The 20,547-nt window shown below is 44.8% G+C and overlaps 1 protein-coding gene across 1 annotated transcript in view; it reads left to right on the top strand.

Moving 5' to 3' along the window:
- Positions 1-20,547, top strand: part of ADGRL1 (adhesion G protein-coupled receptor L1) — a 607,344-nt gene that overhangs the window by 385,154 nt on the left and 201,643 nt on the right. Inside the window, exon 4 of the mRNA XM_086961122.1 lies at positions 1,826-1,935. Within this exon, the coding sequence (XP_086817248.1) occupies positions 1,826-1,935 (110 nt within the window). The remainder of the gene's footprint in view (positions 1-1,825; positions 1,936-20,547) is intronic.

A 20,547-nucleotide genomic window follows, 5' to 3' on the forward strand; every position in this document is an offset into this window, starting at 1 on the left:
CTATTTGTTTTTCTATTTTTAGGATGTTTACTTTGGTTTGGCTTTTAGGAGGTTTGCTTTGGGGTATTAAAGGTGTGCTTTAGCTGCCTTTCACAGGTGGGTTTTGGGTTGCTTTTTAAAGGATTTCCTTTGGGCTGCTCTGTAAGGGTTTGCTCTGGGATTCGTTTTAGGACGCGTGTTTCTTATTATTACAAGGACTACCCTTGTTGATTTTGGCAGGTTTATATTAGTTGTTACAAAGTCTGATCTGGGTTGTTTTATTGGTTTTCACTTGGAATTGTTACAAGTTTTGCATTGGGTTCTACTGTATCAGATTTGCTCAGCCGTTTCTGGTTTTGGCATGTCCTTTACTGTCCCAGATTTGTTTGTTCTTGGTGGTTGTTGCACGGTTTGCTCTGGCTTGTGTCGTACCAAGCTGTGCTCTGGTGTGTGAGCCCGGGGCAGAGCGCTGGAAGAAGTGCCAGCCTGGCAGAGGTCTCATCAGTTTCTGGGCATGTACTGACAAGGCCCACAGAAGCTCTTATCAGGGTGTAAAGTTGTAATTGGTGTTATGCAAAAAATGGTTATTGAAATGATTTCAATGCATACCAAGCAGGGCCGCTCTGATATCCAATTGGAGGGTGAAGAGCGTAGAGCAGTGCTGGGACAGGGAGGGAGCGTTGTGGCGTTGAGCGAACAGGGGCATGTTTGGAGCACTGACATTCATACATAGGGGTGAGATCCAGTGGCAGTCAGTGTCATCTTAAGGTTGTTGGGGGGCCCCTGGCAAGAAATATTTAATCCAACCCCATGAGCCCAAACAACATTGAATAATATGTTAAACTTTGAGATAAAGAAATAGTTCACTTTCCCAGGGGCCTCTGGGATTGTGGGGCACTAGGCAGTTGCTCACTTTGCCCAATCCTGAAAACGTCTCTGATGGCAGTAACAGAAAGAGGGGTAAAGAGTGAGTTAAAATTCACGGACAAATATGCCGTATGTGCACAAAAGGGTGTAAACTAGGAAAAAAGTACGAGTGGTTCTGCAAAATATGCAAGCAAGGGGGCAGGATGGGCAAAGTGACAAAGACAAGTATGAGGGATGCTTACAGAAGGTTGAACGCTGGACAAAATAGCACTGGAAGATCTGTAGGAGGTGATCAGAAGGGCGTGGCTTGATGGCTTGGGACAACACCAGTAATAACTGCGTTAAAACTATTTTAAATGACAATAGAGCCTTGGCACAGACTCGGTTGATACCAGCAGGGTTTGGACACAGGTGCACGGCGGTTATTACTAATGGAGGCTCCAAATGCACTGTGCTACAGTGTGGTAAATATCAGCACAGCCTGAAATAGTTTGTGTCCCTAACAGCAGGGAAAGTAAAGGTGATAAAAAAAACAGTATCATTGGGCTGTTGAAGATCTCATCCAGAAGATCTTCTGATGCCCCCTGCGAGTCTTCTTACTGAGGTGGGTGTAATCTTATGTGGTCCACTGCCCCATGATTAACCCCACCTTGTCTTGACTTTTGTCCTCTGGTGTCTTTCCACTAACACTTGCAAAGTTCTTCATCGCCCAACTCCACATGACCTCAGTCCCACCTTTCTCATGTCTTTGGACAACCCATGAACCTTGGTGGCATGTAACCACCACCACCGCTGCGTCACACTGACCACTGAGGATACTGTGTCCTAGATAATTGCTGGTCCTTACAAGGACAAATGCTTGGCCATGATTTCCGATGTAAGCACGAAGATCTTCCTCTGTGAAATGCAATCTGATAACTGTTAGAGCCGGCTTTGTTTGCATGAACAATCCATTGATGCTTTTTTTTCTCTCTTCCAGGTGTAACAACCGCACCCAGTGTGTGGTGGTGGCTGGTTCGGATGCCTTCCCAGACCCCTGCCCCGGAACCTACAAGTACCTGGAAGTCCAATATGACTGTGTCCCTTACAGTAAGTGCTCTTGCCATTCATCTGTCCAAATGCTCTTCTCTCCAGAAAGTGTGTGTACCATGAGAGGGAGATTCAAAAACGAGTCCGGTTCTGCATTTCAGGAGACATTGTGTCATAACTCCCTGGGGATGACTGACATACTGGGTGACCAGACATAAGCAAACAGAAACTTGCAGTAGAGTCCTGATACCACCTTAAGACCATTCATCAAGGGTATGAGTCCACCAGAAAGATGTGATCCACATGGCCAAAAATATAATTTTCAGGACACTGGGGTATCCACTTCACCATCACAAAGGCCCCAAAGAGCCTTTGCTATGAAGAACATGTATTCTTAGACCATGGAACTCCCAAGGAATAAAAATAATTTTGTAGAAGGGGAAATCCGAAAAGTTACTAATGTCTCCCAACCGCTTCTAGTTGTGCCCCTTGTGTTTTCCTTTAATCTCTGATACAAGCATCCTCAGCAAGTACCTGAGTGCATTTAACTTTAGGCCGAGCTTCCGATTCCAAACTGTAGTTCCAGGACACAATTGTATTGAGTCATAAGAAACCTGGGGCGTCATTTGCCAAAATGCACTGCAGTAACAACATGAGAAAACAGCTTAGGCTCAACTCTCCCCAAAGGAGTTAAATAGTCTCAGTGTAACTCTGTTATATTTTTGTCTTAAGATCCTGCTTAGCAAAAGCCTGGGAGTTGTTTCTGTCTTCTTGCATGAGGTCAAAGCCAGATCCATTAGCAGTTTCTAACTCTAAGGTCCTCACTGTCCGTATATACAAAGACAAGCATGGAATGTAATAGTTCTACTCTGTCTGTGGTGCGAACAGCAGAACTAAGTGACAGTCCTGGGACTGTAATTTGAGCTCCCTGATTGGGAGGTGGTTGAGCTAGTAAGTATGCATGGCCATGCACGTCAGATGTGCCCAGATGTAGCTTCAACTGGGCAATTTATTGTGTGTGTACACTCTGGAGGGGTCTGTAGTGCACCTCTCGAACAAAGGGCATCACTTACAACCATTCCAACTCCCATTTGGCAGACTAATTTACAAGAATGCTTGTCCCTTCCATGAGACTTGATTTCCATAAATGCGTTTCCCATCTGATTGACTAGTTTCCACTATTGCTTATCACTTTCGATTGAATGCATTTGGTAGCAGCATTCACTTTATCCAGATTACTTTTCACATCTGATTATGTAAATTCCAGGATTTTTCCATGCAGTTGACTAGCTTCCAGGATCTCTTGCAGCATTTAACTGATTAGTATTCAAGATAGGATCTCTGGTCACATACGATTGGTTGGATATTCGTTGCCCTATCAGACTTTGCTGATTTCCAGCATTTCTTAACCCATCTGATTGACTAGTTTCGTAGCTCGAATGCCACAACCGACTGGCTAGTTTTCTATAAATGTTTATGCCAATTTAGTTAACAGGTTTTTAAAGCATTACATGTCATACCTGACCGACTTGTTTCAGGGTTGCAATTACCATCTCATGGGTTTGCTTTTCCAGCATTGCTTGTCTTATCCTGTTCACTAGGATTGCTCTTTCTACCCCCATGGCTGGTTTGAGTATTGCTTGTCTTATCTGATTGACTGCTTTCCAGGCGTATTTGTCCCCATTCGAAGAACTAATTTTCTGGATAGTTGTCCCACTGATAGATCGATATTCTTAATCCGATTGGCTGTTTTTCTTCATCATTTGTCCCAATCCGAATGATTGATTAGTTTAGAGATTGTTTGTTGCATCACAATTACTCGTTTTCAGGATTGCTTGTACCAGACGACTGTCTGGGTATTTTTTCAGTATGGCTTGTCCCATCTTCTGCTATATTTCCCTTGGCCAATCATGCTTTTCAATTAAATTCGTTTCCATGTGCCTCTATTCCGCCTTTTGGTGTCATATTCATGCCTGTTCATGCTCACTGTTAATGCATGCCTAGCCTGTCCTTTGGTGACATGCTCAAGCCTGTTCATGCGTGCCTAGTCTGTCTTTTGGTGACATACTCATGCTTGATCATGCGTGCCTAGCCGGTCTTTTGGTGATATATTCATGCCTGTTCATGCGTGCCTAGCCTGTCTTGTGGTGACATACCCATGCCTGCTCAACCTTTTCCATGGGATGTGTGCTCTTCTCGCCTCCTGGCCTCTCTCCAGGCTTCACCCTCCCCCTCCTGCTGCAGTCAGGTGGGAACAAACAATGTTGCCTCATCCTCGTCCCCTTTGCCCTCCCCTTAGCATGTGAGAACCGGCTCAGCTTCGTCCCCAGGGCCCATCCCCTGCAGAAACATCACTAGGTATCCAACGGCATCTCCAAACACTTTGGCATTATAAATAGAGGCGGGGGTTGGTGAGCGGCCCCGGGGGTGCGGCTGGAGCGCGCGCGTGTTCAGTGGGGGCACCGCTGCTCCAGGTCCTTGTTGTTGTTGATGAGATACAACATTCCATCTGAGTCCCTTGTAGGGGCCGCAGCTTCACGCAGAGCCGTTGACGCCACCGCGCTACGTGCGTGCGTGCGTTCCCTCACAAGCGCGCAGCCCCACGAACGCGAGGGTAAACACGGTTGGTTTTGGAGCAAACCACCGCGGGGCAGCTGCTAACCGTCGGGGTGTCCTTCAAGTTGGGCCAAAGCAACAAAAGCAGGGGGTGGCTCTGCAAAATGTCACTTTACTTTGGACGGGAAAATCTATGCCTCGTAAGTGTACAAATATGAGTGACCCGGGAACTCAGATTCGGGCCCCTGCCTCTATTACATTTTATGAATTCCAGAGATCTTGTCAGAATATGACTTCCGGATCTTCTTCTTTATCGTTTATTCGTCCCCTCACTCTATCTTCGTCTTTCTCGCTTTTTCAGTTTCACCTCTGTATATGGCATGTGTTTGCTGGAAGCAGAACCAAGAGAGCGCCACTGATTATTACCAGTGTACAGGAGAGTTATCTCGGCTCCATCTTCGCCATGTATATTTTGCCCTAGTCACTTTCCGCCTACTCGCTCCTGGTTGCACCCAACGTTTACATAACAGGCCCATTCTAGGTGAGGAGTTGTTGTCAAGTGACGAATGTGTAGTCTAATTAGGAGATGTGGTTTTCAATCTCTGCTACCCATTTGACTAGTCAGTGATCTTGCACAAATTACTTCATTTCTCTGTGTCTCTGTTCTCTCATTTGCCAAAAAATCCAGACTACATAACGTAAATCCATTACAGAGTGAGTTTGTAAAGAAAATTCATTAACTTCCTTGGTTGCTTCATTTCCCCCATTCGCCTACGAGCTTTTTGTTTAATAACTTCCCTTTCACGCAGCCCTTTCCCCCTTCTACACGAAGCTCTCCTTTCCGATTTAGTTCCATTACATCCTGTTTCTTCCCTTCCTCTCTATCATCGTTCCTCCTGCTTGCTTTTTCCCTTCAATTCTCTTTTCCAGCGACTGACCCTTATCTCATGTCCACTTATTTCTGTTCCATTTCTCACATACGCTCCTTTCCCCTTTTCCTTCTACCCGTTTCCAGCTCACCCTCCTTTGTGTTTCACCTGTTGCCTGCACAACCAATAAATATTTTCTTTTAATTATACCCCTTTGTGGATTTTTTCCCACTTGTGTTGCTTTCCATCCTTCATATTCTTGCTGTTTCTTTGTTTTGTTGCATTTTTTCTCTGCCTGTTTTCTCATCCCAACCACCCACCCTGCTTTCCTACATCTCACATATCTTTCTCCTTCCTTTGAAAATGTGTTAATACCACAAATTGGTAAATGTGTAATACCGTATTAAATAGCAAACATGTTAAATGCGTTCACTTATCTTTAACCCTGATTCACCAACTTTCGTAACTGTCCTAGGTCCCCATGCTTTTGAGTTTTTCCCCGTCGTCAGGCCCTATCCTGACAACGAGGAATATTTGAAAGGTATGTGAATCTAAGAAAATATTGCGGGAAGACTATGGCTAGCCTCTTGGTGTTTGTCGGTACAGCAGGTAGGGAAGGTCCTCCATATTGACTTCAAGCTAATAATCTTTATATAGTAGCAACCCAGTCCACACACACACATCCTTCTTAGTCAATACACAGGTTACAAATGGAGGCTACAGCAAACAATAGAATCAAACAGTCTTTCTTTATTCTGTTCTGAAGTAGTTTCAATATTTAAAAAAAGTCTTTTTACCCCAACGACTGGACTTGATGCTGATGTTGCTAATTGACTGGGGCAAGGTTAGGAAGATTCGAAAGAGCTGAATGATAAAAGTTTGTAGACCCCCTGTGTTGATACAGCTGATAGTCCGGGATTTCTGCTGCCAAATGGGGCATCGGCAGTTCTATCAGCCAAACTGAAGGATTGGGAAAAACAAAACACCTGCATTGTGAACTGAGGCGGTCCCATTTATCAGGCATGCACAAAGGAAATGTTTCTATGACTAGACAGGCCTGCATGAAAATAGTTTCCCAAAAAAAACTAGACAGGTGAGAGTTCAATAATAGGACAAAAGTGCACTTTATTTCTGCAAGACACACACACACATATATATATATATATATATATATATATATATATATATATATATATATATATATTTAAAACATAAAAGTACCAAATTCTCCCCAAGTATAAGCCACAGCTCAACACACACCACAGGTGGGGTATGTCTGAGAATGACAACTTTTTTTGTTTCTGGCGCGCTGTGTGATCAAGCTCTCTTGTAGAGTGAAACGCGTCATCCTTATTAAAAATACGTCTTCCCTGCTTTCCATTGTGGATTTACTTCTTTGAGGCTCTACTGATTTGCTGGTTGTGAGGTGTTGTGAGGTCTCGACCGCTGGTTCCTGTACTGTTTGGAACTCGGACCGCTTTCTTCTTATATGTATATATATATATATATATATATATATATATATATATATATATATATATATATATATATATATATAAACATAAAAGTACCAAATTCTCCCCAAGTATAAGCCACAGCTCAACACACACCACAGGTGGGGTATGTCTGAGAATGACAATGGGTTGGCGAACTAAATGTCTATTCCCACTAACTGATGCAAAGATGGCCACGTTTTTGGATCTCCCTCCTGGTGGACACTGACTCACAGCCTCCTATTGTATTCTACTTCAGGAGCAGGACTGAATGTCAAATCGAGGACTATAGAATCGACTCCTCCTTAAAATGTTTTATTCAGTGGTGAAAGGTCTGGATTGTGAATTGTACTTTGATTTCTCCTCACAGATGCAGCCTTTGCCCAGGGTGTCTGGGAACAGAGGGTGTTGCATAGGGTTGCTAGAGGGATATTGAGATATATGAGCTTTGTCTAATGTGAATTTTAACTTTTTAATTTCCCTCACATCCTTCCGTTGCAGCCTTCTGGGAGTGGACCACAGTGAGCACATCTCCCCCTGCCCCAAAGTTTTGTTTAAATGTGTCTCCAGGTGAAGTAGGGGTTTGGGTGCAAAAATCCACAGGAGACTCTGTAGACATGACTGTGCCAGGCCCGTTGACCACTTGAGGTTGAGGAGAGTGATTTTGGATATGCCTTCCTTTCTGGAACTGTATTATTGACCCACTAGAAGAGTTGAGCCACAGAACAAGATACTAAGACGATGGGAGCACCCCAGCTGCATGGAAATTCCCTAGCCCCTTGGAACGGAAGAAAAATAAAGAGAATTTACAACCTTTGTTTTAAAGTGAGGAGTTTCCTGAAGGGACTTTCTTGCATTCCGTGGGACTCCGGTTATGCTATGATAAATAGTATATAAACATGTAGACAGAACCGGGTATTGTATGTACACTGCTTGCATTGGAAGTCTTTTTTCATTATCTTTCCATGCAGAAGTAGTTCCCCCCTCATAGAGCAAACATTTTTCTTCATGTCTTCACCTACACAGGAGTCAGAAGCAGCGATAGAAATTGAAATAAGATTAACTCCGCGAGAGCAGCTGTTAGCACTGCCTTTGATTCCAGCCTTACACCCTGATTACGGGTATAGGTGCTTTTTATCTCACCTGATAAATAACAATATAATGAGTTACTTAGTTATCAAGTGCAATAAATACCACCTATTACGAGTTGTTGGGGAATAACATGGGGATTTTGGTGTTTAACGCAGCAAAATCTGCATGATATGGTAAATACCTTATGGTTTTTCCCTGTTAAATTTCAGTAGGTTATTTAATGCATCCGATAATTATCGGATGTGTTAAATAACAAGCAGTTCATAATTCTGACCCGTGCCTAAACCAGCGTTTACGCAAGTACCGGATAATACCGACTACATCGTAATCATAGCCTTAGACTCGGAATACTTCAACTCATGGGATCTTTTAGCAGGAGCCATTTTTTTTGCACTATGTCTTTGAGAACAATAATTTCTCTTGAATAATCAAAAGTCATGAAAGTGGACATTATTGTCCATGTTAGCTATTTTGGAATGATGTTCATTCCATAGTGTTCTTATTGATAGGTTTGCAAAAGTGATTTTAATTCTCTTTCTTCCAAAATGGCTGCTATGTTTTCCTGAAAAAGGATGGGCTCCTCTCATAGAAAAGGAAGCCATAGTCTAGGCCCAGGCATAGAGCTCTGTGCCAGTTATTTGCAAAACAAAGATCATTTTAGATTTAGATGTTAAACAGCGATGTAAATAATTGAGGTTTCAAAATAATCAAATCTGTTTTCTGTAGTTGATGACAAATTGGGCTAAGTGGTAAAACAATTGTCTCATTTTCAGGCTTCTGTTAGCAAGTAGTGATGACCATTGTTGTCAAAGTGAAGTCTACCATTCCAAGATGGCTAGCAAATTTCCATGTAGGTATCTGAAGGCCCCTTAAAGGTGACCCTCTCCTGTTTAATCCCTATTTAATTGTTTCAGCATTCAGACCAAGCATTCGTCTGCTTTAAAGAGACACTTCTACAACACATTTCCTTACCCAAGGTCAGAAACAGATTGCAGACATCTCTTGGTCTAAGAGTCCACGCCACAGTATATGCTCTCTAATGCTTGAAAACATTTAGCTACAATAGATGAACCTCAAGGTCATGGGGGCGTTCCATTCAAATCCAAAATAAGTGTCTAAAGGGTGCTGATACACAGTGTAGTTTGTGAGTAGTGAATATTCCTGTTCCTCAAGAGTTTAAAATAGTGATTGTCCAAGGCACGGAGAAGCAGGGGACACTGTAATGTCTCCTTAGTGTATTGTTCCCTTGACCCTCATTGGGTGGTAGAGAGGGAGGAATTGTGGTTTAGTGTATCATGAGAGTGGAACAAAACTAAAGGAAGGGGACAAATTTGGTATGTTCCAGTGTGGAGACTCTGTGATGCTGCCATTGTTTTATGCAGAATGCCAGGAGGAAGGTCGCTGCCACTGCAGAAGTCTTGTTTGCACCAGTGGGCATACCCAGTGGCACTGCCACAGTTTGCATGGGCCAGTGGCGAGAACCTGTGACACCACTGTAGTCCCACCGGTTCCTGTCGAGCAAGCCTGTAACATTTAAACACCCTCCAGCACCGCCGTATTCATACATGTGCCAGTGTATACTAGCCGTGGCACTGGCATAGTCTCTTATGTTCCATCGGGAAAACCCTGTGCTCAGTTGGCCGTTTGGAATGTGCGAGCAGGGAGGTGGTGTGGTACAGCTATCGATCTTAGGCATGCGTGTAGGAAGATATTGTGCTGATGGCCTCAGTGTTGCATTAGGCTACTAAACTGTCACTGTCTGAGACCCACACTTGATGCCACATAGGAATCAAGTGCACTGCCACAGTTGTGAACATGCTAATAGAGGGTCCAGTCTTATATGTGTCAGAGCTGAGACCCTGTGACTCCACCCACATATCACGTGTGCCGCATAAGAGAGATGCTATAGCAGTGGGGTGACCCCGTGGCATCACAGAAGTCTTACCTGTGCCCTAATCGAGAGACCCCGGCGTGGTGACATTCAATGTCAGTCAAGACACCCTAGGGCACGGCCATAGTCTCACCTGTTCCATCAGAGAGATGCTGTGCTCGTGCTGCAGGTTTGAATGTGCCATTAGAGTGACCACATGGCACTGCTGCAGTCTCCCATCAGCCAGTGGAAACTCCCTCTGGCAGGACCAAAGTCTTACATGCATCCAATGAGAGACCCTAAGCATAGTCGCAGTGTTGCACGTGGCATGGCCAGCGGAGAGGCCACGTGATACGGCTCGGTCTACCAGCTGAGGCACTGCCGCCATCTTGCATGTGTCAGCTGTATGACCCTTTGCCGCCAACTTCATCTAAAAGATGCCATCAGAGAGACCCTGCAGCACAGCCTGGGTGTTTCGTGCCACGACCGCAGTGTTACCCATCATCCCTTGCTCTCGCTCCTAGCGTCCGGCCTCTATTTACAGCAACAATGGCTTACATTGATGTGAGAAAAGACTGCGAGGGCCTACAGGCAGCGCTTGGGACCTGCCCGCCCATCTGAAGGCAGAGGGGTGTCAGATGGGTACGTGTTTGAGACCAGAAGAGAAACAGACGGGAAGGCTGGAAGGTTAAAGACAGCAGCTGCTGCGCATCTCACCACGGGTGCCGCCGACGTCTGTCCTCTCCGCTCCTCCAGCAACAACCCACCCCTATGAATCCCTTCCCTGTTTCCTTTCCTTCCGCATTCTCTCCTTGCATTAGCGTACTCTGCCCTCCCCCTTGTGGGCCATCTGTGCTGTCCCCTCTCCTCAGTCACCCCATTCTGTCTTTTATACAAATCTCCCTGCTTCATTCTTGTTCCTTCCCAGAAGCTTCCACTGCTCGCCGTTCTCTCGACTTCGCTCTCTCATCTTCCTCTCCCTTTTTCTTCTTTTTTTTCTCTCCCATCCTGCCATCTTCTCAATTCCCTAATTGTTCTATTCCATTCAACACAATGCTCTTTCCTCCTTCCTTTCCTCTTTTCTACGTCTCCACCATTCTCTCTCCTACACTCTCCTCGACTCCCCTCCTCGACTCCCCTCCTCTTTTCAATATTTCTATCATCCTGCCCCCCCCCCCTTGAGCCTTGTATCCTTCTTTCCTCAACACTGTTTCTTTCTCTTACAAATTCCTACGGACTCCACTACAACCCCTTTCATTCTGTCAACCTTCTCTTCTCCCCCTCTACTCTCTTTTTCTCCCGTCTCTCACTCATCTTCCTCTACTCTCCTCTCCCCCTCCCTGCCCTTCCCTCTGCATTCTCTATTTCTTGTCTGTCCTGGTTTGGTCTTCTTTTTCTCTTACATTCTCCACACCCTTCCAACTCCTGTAAGATCGTATTCTATCTTCTCTCGCTGTCCCCCTTCCTTCTGTGCTCTCTTATTATTCTCGCTCCTCCCCTTTAATCCATACTCTACTCTCGCCTATTCTGAATTTTGTTTTACTTCTCCCTCTTTTGTTCTTACCTTACTCCTCTCCCTCACCCGCTTTTTGTTTTTCACATTATCTCTAGCTTCCTTCTTTTCAAACTTCAATCTCCATTGTCTTCTTGTCTTTCCTGTTTCTTTTTAACATCTTTCGTGTATCCCACCCTCCCTTTCACACCCTTCTTCCCCTCTTTCTGCCCCCCCTGCTCCCCTCCACTGTCCTGATATCTTTCCTTGCCTTCTTTTTTGTTCCTTTCTCTTCATCTAAACCTCTTTCTTCTCTTTATTCCTCCTCTTCCCCATCCTCATACTTATCTCCACTGTTTCATTCCTCCTGTTTCCCCACCCTTCATACAGCCAGGTTTTTACCCCTCTTACATTCGCTCCCTGTCACTCCTCTCCCCGCCATTGCCTCCTCCTTCCTTACTCCTGTCTTCCCTCTTCCACACCTAGCTCTCCACCCTGTCTCCTAACTTAACTTGGCTGCTCCCTGCTGACTCCTCCCCTACAGTGGCGTAACAAAGGCCTACGCAACCCCCGCAGTGCGGGTGGGCCCAGGTCTCCAGGGGACCACCTCAGCACAGTATCTTGGCCTGAGAGCTCCTGAGTGTGGTAGGAGGGGCCCCACACCATATAGTTTGCAGGGGTGGCCCTTCAAGTTTCGTTACTCAACTGCTTCCCTAACCTCGGTTTCTGTACTCCCCCTCTGTCTTCCAGGTTCCTCTTGACTCTCCTGACTCATTTTACCCAACTCCTGTCTGCGGACTCCTCTCCAGCCAGTCCTTCCTGACCCCTCTCCTCCCTTCTAACTTCGATCCTCTCGCCTTACTTCCCCTCATCATCCTCTTACTTCTGACTCCACTACTCAACTTTTGGCACCACACTTCTTTCTTAACTCCTCGCTTGGGTCTTTAGTCCTTTCCACCACCCTGGCTCCTGACTTCTCTCCTACTTCCTGGCTTTCGTCCTCTTCTGTCTCCCAAACACCTCTCCTTCCTCCTGGCTCCTGTCCTCCCACCTAACCTCGCTGCTCCTTATCTCTGCGTGGCCACCTTCCCACCCCTGACACCTCTCCTTGACTCTTGTCTCCTTTTCTGTCCGTGCCCCAGTCCTCCCTCTTTTTCCTCCATGCTTCCCCACCCCCACTCTTTTCTCTGGGTTCCTATCTCAATTCCCCTTGCGCTCCCCTCCCTCTGCACCACCCAGACTCCTCGACTCCAAACCCTGCAATACTTTTCTTGTCCCAGTCTCTCCTTATTCGCCGTTTTCCTCCTGACTCATCTTCTCTCACATTTACTCATTCCCTTTTCTCTCTCATTGGGTTGAGCCTAATTTTCTTCACTCTTTATTTGTTCTCCTCAGGTTCACCTTATTTTGTGACCTATGCTTTTCTCCCATCCTCCTCCTTTCTGGTGGCTTTGCCTTCGAAATCATTTCCACCACACCCTGTACCCTTTGTTTTAAACCTCCATGCTCTTCCTCTCCTTCAATACTGCTGTCCTTCCTCTAGTCCCACTTTCTGTCCCTCCATTCCTTTCTCACTTCACTTTCTCTGTGATCTAGACCACTCCCTATGCCGCCCTCCATTCCTGCGCCTTTCCCTACACTAACATCCTCTTCCTCCATCTTTTGTACACGTTTCCCTAGCACTCAACCTGACCATCACTTATGGCATCTCCACCGTCCTTGTCCCTTCAGTAATCCTCCGGTGCAGGGCTTGACTTAGAAGGGTCCTTGCAGCATACCTAGCGTCTTGATACCGTTGGGTTTAGCGCGCTTTATACATTTCATTTGATTTTCATTCCCTTCCTACCCTAGTCCTGGGATTGCTAGGCATGTAGGGGTGGGTTCACCAAGGGAAATAGAACCGCTATAAAAAATTCATACAGGAATCGAGCATTCCAAATCCACACTGCACCTCCAGAAAGTGGGATTTCCTTTACACCCGCCAGGGCATTGAGATACAAAAAAAATCTCAATTCCTTTTAAGCAGGAATTGGCTGTCCTCGGTGCCCTCATAACTATGACTCGCGCATAAATACTTGGGCTGTCTACCATGGACCCTTTTGATATTTCTTTTGGAGAAAACAAAGTTCTGCTCTGAGAGCCAGTCACCAGCAAAATCTATAGGCCGTTCTGAGCTGTAGACAGAGCTCTCCTTTCTGAGAGGCCCTTGCCTATAACCCTGGGCTTCTCAAGCCATTCTCTAGGCAAATCTTTTCCCTATAGTCAGACCTCTGGTACAGGGATAAATAGCTTCAAACGTTGCCTTTTTGTTGACTGATGAGGAGAAATATCTTGGTTCTCCAAGGCATAATCCTGTCACATCTAGCCAGGAGAGCCGCCTAAGAACTTACTTTTACGAGTCTATAGATGTGACTCTTTTGCTTAGATCATGAGTATCAGCAATCCATTCACTAGTATATTTGTCTAGCGTTGTACTCACTCTATCTGGGAATGATTGTCAGCAAGTTAGGATGGGAAAGCTGTTCTCATCAGCTGAAAAAACCTGTTGTAGCAGCAGAGGCAGACATCAGGCTTTGTGTATTGACCAATTTTAACCATTTTTTGTCTTTCCTTCTGGTTGAAATTCATTTATTCACCTAGGTACACAAAAGGTTTGTACATTATTACAACAGTTAGTGGTTCTTTTCATTAATATAATTCTCACTGTGCTTCAACAACTGCTTGTTCATGGAAAATGACTCCTCTAAGAATGACAAGTCCTCTTGCTGTCCTAGGAATATCTTCACTCGGTCTTTTTCCACTGAAAGAGCACCAGCGTTCCACGGTGAGAAGAGCAAAACTGATACAGACCTAGAAAGAAGTGGTTGCAGTCAGTGATGGCAGATTAAGACCTGTACTTTGTTAGAAGAATTCGTCACGAAACATTGCCTCACAGTATGACAAGACTAGTTTGTCCAGTTAGGAGAACACAGATTAGGTCAATGCCCATTTATGCTTCTGGTGGTAACAATATAAATGCCTAATTCAGCAATTGAACCAGAAAGCGAAAGGAGACAATCCGAAGTCCACAAGACCTCAAACCTGATACCAGAGAATTTTTCTTCTGCTATGCAGCCATGGCTCGTGCAGCTAAGAGCGGAGGAGGGGGGATTTCGACATGGGAAAATTAATTAATTATTTAATTTTCCCTCATGGTCGTCTGTCGAAACCGCCCCTAATCCCCCCTCCCCCACCAGGCCAAACCGCCTCACCTCTCTTACCTACAGCTGCTGCTATGGTAGAGACGGTTATTTTGTACCAAGGAAGTTCTGCTCCGGGTGCTCCACTCCCATATATCCATGTTGGCAAGCATCTGTCCTTTTAGTGACCGAGAACCCTCCTTGAGGGTTTAGGATAATTTTCCACAAAAGAAGTGTCTTGTAGTGACTATGGGCATTTTCACGCACTGTTAGGCCCCACCACAAGAAAGGAAACACTTGGCTACTCCTTATAAAAAAAAAACATTTCAGAAAAGCATCAAAATGTTCTTTCTCTTATTTCCTGGAGCAAAGTATTTCAAGACCAGGATACCTCCAGATTAAACATTTTCATAAATCCTGATGCACACACAACCTCTATCACCAATCCGTCCAGAAAGTTTCACATACACTGGAATTGAGGTGGAGGTGAAAATATACAAATATGTGTTGTGGGCCCGAGAGGGCACGGTCTGAACCTCCACTATGGTCACAGCTTTAGGTTGATAGAAACTGTTCTTATATCCACAAGATTTCTCAAGGGTTTCATATTTTGAAGGAAGAAACGTACAAAGATTTAATCGCTGGAACTATTACTGAGTGTGGATCAAAAAACACCTCAGCAGTCGAAGACATGGGTCTTGTAATTCAATAGCACCCTCTCCTCCTGGTAGCATCTTTGTTTAATCTGTGTAAGAATCTTCACCTTCTAAGGCATAGAGCAAGGTTGCTATTCTGTTGAAAAACTGTGTAGGGGTAGCCATGCTCTGAAATGAGGGGTGAGGTCTGCTCTCTGGAGCTCCCTTGTCCTATCTCCTGTTCAAGATTCTGCCCTTCCATGACCACCATCTCCATTAACAGTGGCATTATAATTAAATTCCTCTTCATGCCAATCTAAAAGAAGGGCAGCCAGTTACACTGCTCAGAGGTACTTCTTTGCGTCAGGGTGGAATTTCAAAATGGCTGCCTTTTGTATGCCCCTTCCATGCACACCCTCATTAGTGTCTCCTGTATTCCCTTTTCAAAGCAATGGGAACACTTCTCTATGTTGATAAATTGACATAGGACGTGCACGGCTGAGGAGTAAAAAATACCAACCTAATTTGTAGGTATTTTGATGTACCACTATAAATAAAGTTGACCTAATTACACCGAGATATCCGTGTATTTCAACGCAAATTTTAACAAGTGTTTTTCAGCAGAAAATAAGGAGGCAAAATTGCAGTCTGGTGCGACCGAGTTGTGCAACCACCTCGCTCGCTACTGATCCCACGACTGGTTGTATTTTCATCAGAGTCTGCGGCTTATTATAGCCAATCAGAAGTGTTCAGGTTTGGGTGCAGGTTTCTAATCAGACAAACGCTTTGTGCTTTCGGTCCAAGTGGCAAGAGTCCTAAGTAACTATGTGAGGGCCACAGGAGAAAAGACATTCAACAATTTTATAAAAACAGTGACGCAAAAACAATATGAGAGAGGGGCAAAAATGGGAAACTCTTAGCCTGACACAAAATCATATCTGTAAGGCCCATTCGAAAGGGTAAACCGGTGAATACGAATACGAACAAGAAAGGGGCTGATGTTCTTGGTTGCTTTAGCGAGTTATATTGCCCTCACAGACACCCTGAAATAACTGATAAGAATTAAAGGGGATGACGCAAGAGGCAGTAATAACTAATATTGGGGTCATGCTACCATCAATACTTTACAACTTCTACTAGCCCGACAGGGGTTGGAAGCCAGGCAGGCAGCAGGAGCAACCCATCTCGCCATACAGGAGGAAGCAAAGACCAGAGATACCTAACGGAGGGCCTGAGCAAGGGAAGGTGCTGTTCTCTGTGTCGTTGGCCACTGTTAGTTCCCATTTCCACTATTGTAGAAGGCAGCTCCTAGGGAATAGCAGTGTAAGGCAAGGAACTCGGTCTTTTGGCCCAACTGTAACAAAGCAGAACACAGAGAAGAAGTTTTGTGTAGAGAAAGGAATACAGGGCAATAACGCCTTTTTGCCCCTTGTCTTGGAGGATCTGGTAGAGGCACAAAAAGGCTTTAAAACACATGGCCTGAAAATACTCCACAGATCAGATCATGTGTATGCAAACCTCTGATGCTCTTGCACATCAATAGAGCCTGATCTCGCCTACCACCTGCTAACTATGGACGGCACAGTGTGTAGAATCAAAGACGGGATCCTGGTTCTATTCCCCAGCCCGCACTGGTGTCATGGAGCGGTCACAGGATGTGGAGTGGTAAAGAGGACTTCACCTCATTCTGCTTCTCAGTTTGCTCTAGAGTTACTGAGGGTTATTGAGGGCCTAGCGGTACTGAGGCACAGGGGTGTAGGATCAACGTGATCCTCTTTCACAGTACAGTCCACTCTCTGGTAACTGAAGCATTGGGTGTAGGTCTAGGGTAGACCTCTATTCACCACTATTCAGTAGTTTGCTGTCTGGGCTCTGGGTGAAGAGTTAGAGTGTTTGTCAATTTTTCTTAATCAGGAAGCTCGATTTTTGACTCGTACGGCACAGTGTACCAAAATGGTGATCCCTTTGTGTCAAACTGTCTCCTCTTTGGTCACTGAGGTTCCCCATCTCCTTGTGTGGAGCACTCTGCTGCCTTGTTGATAGGGCATGGTGTAGGGTTTTGGCGTCCCTCAGCTCTACTTTGAGAGGATTTCTGCCTGCTAGTCACTAAATTATTGAGATTTAGAATTAGGGAGTGCCCTAGATTCTCCACCAGAATTCTGCTCTCTGCTCACTTAGAAGTAGAGTGCAGGATTATGGTGTTCCCTTGCTATCCTTCATGGGGAAGTCTGTCTTCATATCACCAAGGAGTAGAAGTGCTCTGTTCCATTGCTTGAGAGAGTCCACTCTGGTCACTGAGGAGTAGGGTATCCCGTTATGCTTCGTCAAACAGTCTGCTTTGTGGTCACTAAGAGATTTCAGTGTAAAATTAGGTTGTACCTCTCTTTCACTACTCTACTAAGAGGTAGGGTGCAGGTTTAGGGTGCCCCTTGTTATCCTTCATCAGAAAGTCTGCTTCCATAGCACTAAGAATTAGAAATGTACCATTATAACCTCCTTATGTTCCCCTGCCCGAGAAAGTCTTTTTATTTGTCACTAAGTAAAAGGGGTGGAGAACTTGGGTCTCCCTTTCTTCTTCCTCATTGGACAATCGCTTTGCGATCACATGGAGACTTGGTATAGGGTGGAAGAGAGCTGAGCGGATTCTCCTGAGTAGCACTCTCAAAGCTCACTGTTGACAGGGGTGTGACAGTGTAGAGAAGTATTTTTTGGTTTAACCCGTATGTTTCCTTTCCAGCTGCCTTCGTCCCCAACTAACATCTCCTTCCCTTCAGCAGGTGGCAATGTGATGGCGGGAATATGGTGCATTCTCTCCTCTGACTGTTTGATTTGCTGTATAATGATTGTATTTGACACTGTATGAAAATGAATATAAACCCTTTCTTTCTCTTGCTCTTTTCCTTCCCTTTTTGGCTTTTTCTCTTCCCCTTTTCTGTCTCTCATTTCCCTCTAGCTCTGCTTTTCTTTCACCTCTTTGACTCTTCATCTGCCCCCAAGCATCCTTCTCAACTCACCTTTCTCTGTTTATTCACTGTTATTACCCATCTTCGTTTTCCTTTCTTACTGTTTTCACTGACTTCTGAAGACGGGTTCTTTGTCCTTCTCTTGTCCTTCTTCACTTTCCTTGTTGTCCTTCTCTAGCTCGCTCAGTGTCTCTTTCACTTGCCCACTACCCCGCCTCTTTTTAATGGGCTCACCTCGTCTTCTGTCCCACATGCCCGCGCTTGCTGACTGAGGTTGCTTTCTCTCCGGCATTATGCCAGCCCCCTGCCGGAACCACTTTCTGGGAAGCTGAGTGTTTTCACAGGTGTGAATAATTACAATTTCCCTTGCTGAATGTCTTTGATTTGATGTTTTCCCACTGGCCGATCCCCTCTCTAGGGATAACTAGCGTCTCTTGCACACCTGCAGTTAGATATATGAATGGCTGCGGGCCCTATGTCTGTATTGAGCCATGCTTTGACGATGCCAAACCCTTCCAAGATGTCTGCGTCATTGACAGGGTTGAGGAAATGCTTTGAAAGTTACTGGCTATGGCAAGATTGACGTACATGAAGGCCAGGATGCAGTGACAGCACAAACGTTGGGTTGATAAAGGTTGGATTTAAATCAATAAAAGAATGAGTGGGATTTGAGCCACATAAGTGTTGTAGCTTGGGAAATACGATCAGCAGTGGAAATGGGATCATATGTGCCATACATAGTGTTGGTTTGGGTTGCAGAGCAAGCCACAGCAACAAGGCCTGATTTGTTGAAGAGAGTGGAGAAAAAGGGATGTTGTTTCAGAAGCTGGGGTCTTGGGACAGAGAGGTGAGATGCATGTCCCTAAGGCGCAATGTCATGTCTGTCCAAAATAAAGTAGAACAGGGAATTTGAAGATACAGTGACGGACAGTTGATTGCAGTGGGACAGTTGGGGGTTAACCCTGGGCAAAAGCTTCAATTCAATTAGAAAGTAGAAGATCAGCTGGGTCGTCCTCTTTCTTCTAAATTTGAACAGGTGATATTGCAGACCCACTCTTAACTCTTTCATGTTGTGTTCACAGTGATGGTCTGTTTTGGCTCCATCCTCTCAGTGTCATCTACCAAACATTGGCATAGGCAGATGGTAAACAGATAGAGGGTGAAACAGTGGTACGATGTCTCCCGAGTATGAATTATTTAATTATTTTGTCTTGAAGAGATATGAACAGCAATGCCCAGATATGAGGTTAGTTAATTTAATGTGATACACACGTGGCATAAAATTAATGATATGAGAAAATATGATATAAAGAAGGTGATACAATACAAAAACCTCGACTGGCCCTATTTGTCTGCTGATTGAAGGGCAGTGTATGTTAAATCAACAAGATCTGGTTGTAAGGAAAGATGTGGGGGGCAGATGACCAACACAAGTCCAGTTCACTCCTGGATTTTAAAGGTATCTATACAAGGCAAACTTAACTGCAATAAATAAACTTGCAAATACGTTACATAGTGAGTGGTGATCCTAAAATCTTGGCATGGATCCGGACCTCCTGGTCATCCTTGCAAAGCGGTCTGCCATGAGTAATGTAGGGCTCCCAGAGGTTACCAGGAGTAACAACAAGAGATCCTTGAGTCCTCAAGGCTACTAGAAAGATGTTACCAGAGCTACTGAGGACCGATAGCTAAGGTCTAATGGAATACAGATGTTGTCATGGTGCCTATCATCTGTCACTATGCAGCACCGGTGTCTCCCCTAAGACCAACTAACTAGGTCATTGGCAAATGAGAATTTGAGGGGACTCGTCTCTGTCTATTCTTATCTGGCTACCAAAATGAGTTAGCCATGCTTAATGGACTCACCTCTGCTGAACCTGAAGTTTGCCACAACAGGAATGGGTCTAAATTAAAACAGACTGTAAAAAGATGCTGTGTAAATTTAACTTTCATACCAGCAACGAGGCATCTAAAGGTGTGTTAATTAAAATATGTGCTACAGAAGTTCCATCAAGAGCAGGCTGGTTGGCATCAGAGTAGACATGTATTTGTTTTAATTTTTTGCTGTTCCAGAAATAGAGTTGTTTCACTGTGTGAGGTTAAAGAAAAACTTTAAGAAGGTGGTCGCCAAATAAATGAAGGAACAACCACCAATGCCAAACTTCCAAGCATCACCACTGTTCAGTGTACCTTGGTCACTTGAACAAATACTATGCAGAGAACGAGAGGACGAGCTTTCCCAAAGAATTGGCATTAGTCTGAACAATATGGGGGAAATTGCAAAGATTTAAAAATATGAGCGTTGACTGGCAAGTTGTGGGTTTTCCTGTGAAATACCGCAGCGTGAGCATAGCCATGCTTTAGTAATTATGTGACATGCACTATATTATATTCTCTGAAGTTGACTAATGCGTGTTTTGGGAAGCTGCGAGTAAAACACATTACCAGAAAGGAGGCACGCTTTATTGATGGCTCTGGCTGTTGTAGGCATGTGATTTTCATGCAGAAATGGCTGACCACATC

Source organism: Lissotriton vulgaris, chromosome 1_1 (assembly GCF_964263255.1).
Source record: "Lissotriton vulgaris chromosome 1_1, aLisVul1.2, whole genome shotgun sequence".
NCBI lineage: Eukaryota > Metazoa > Chordata > Amphibia > Caudata > Salamandridae > Lissotriton > Lissotriton vulgaris.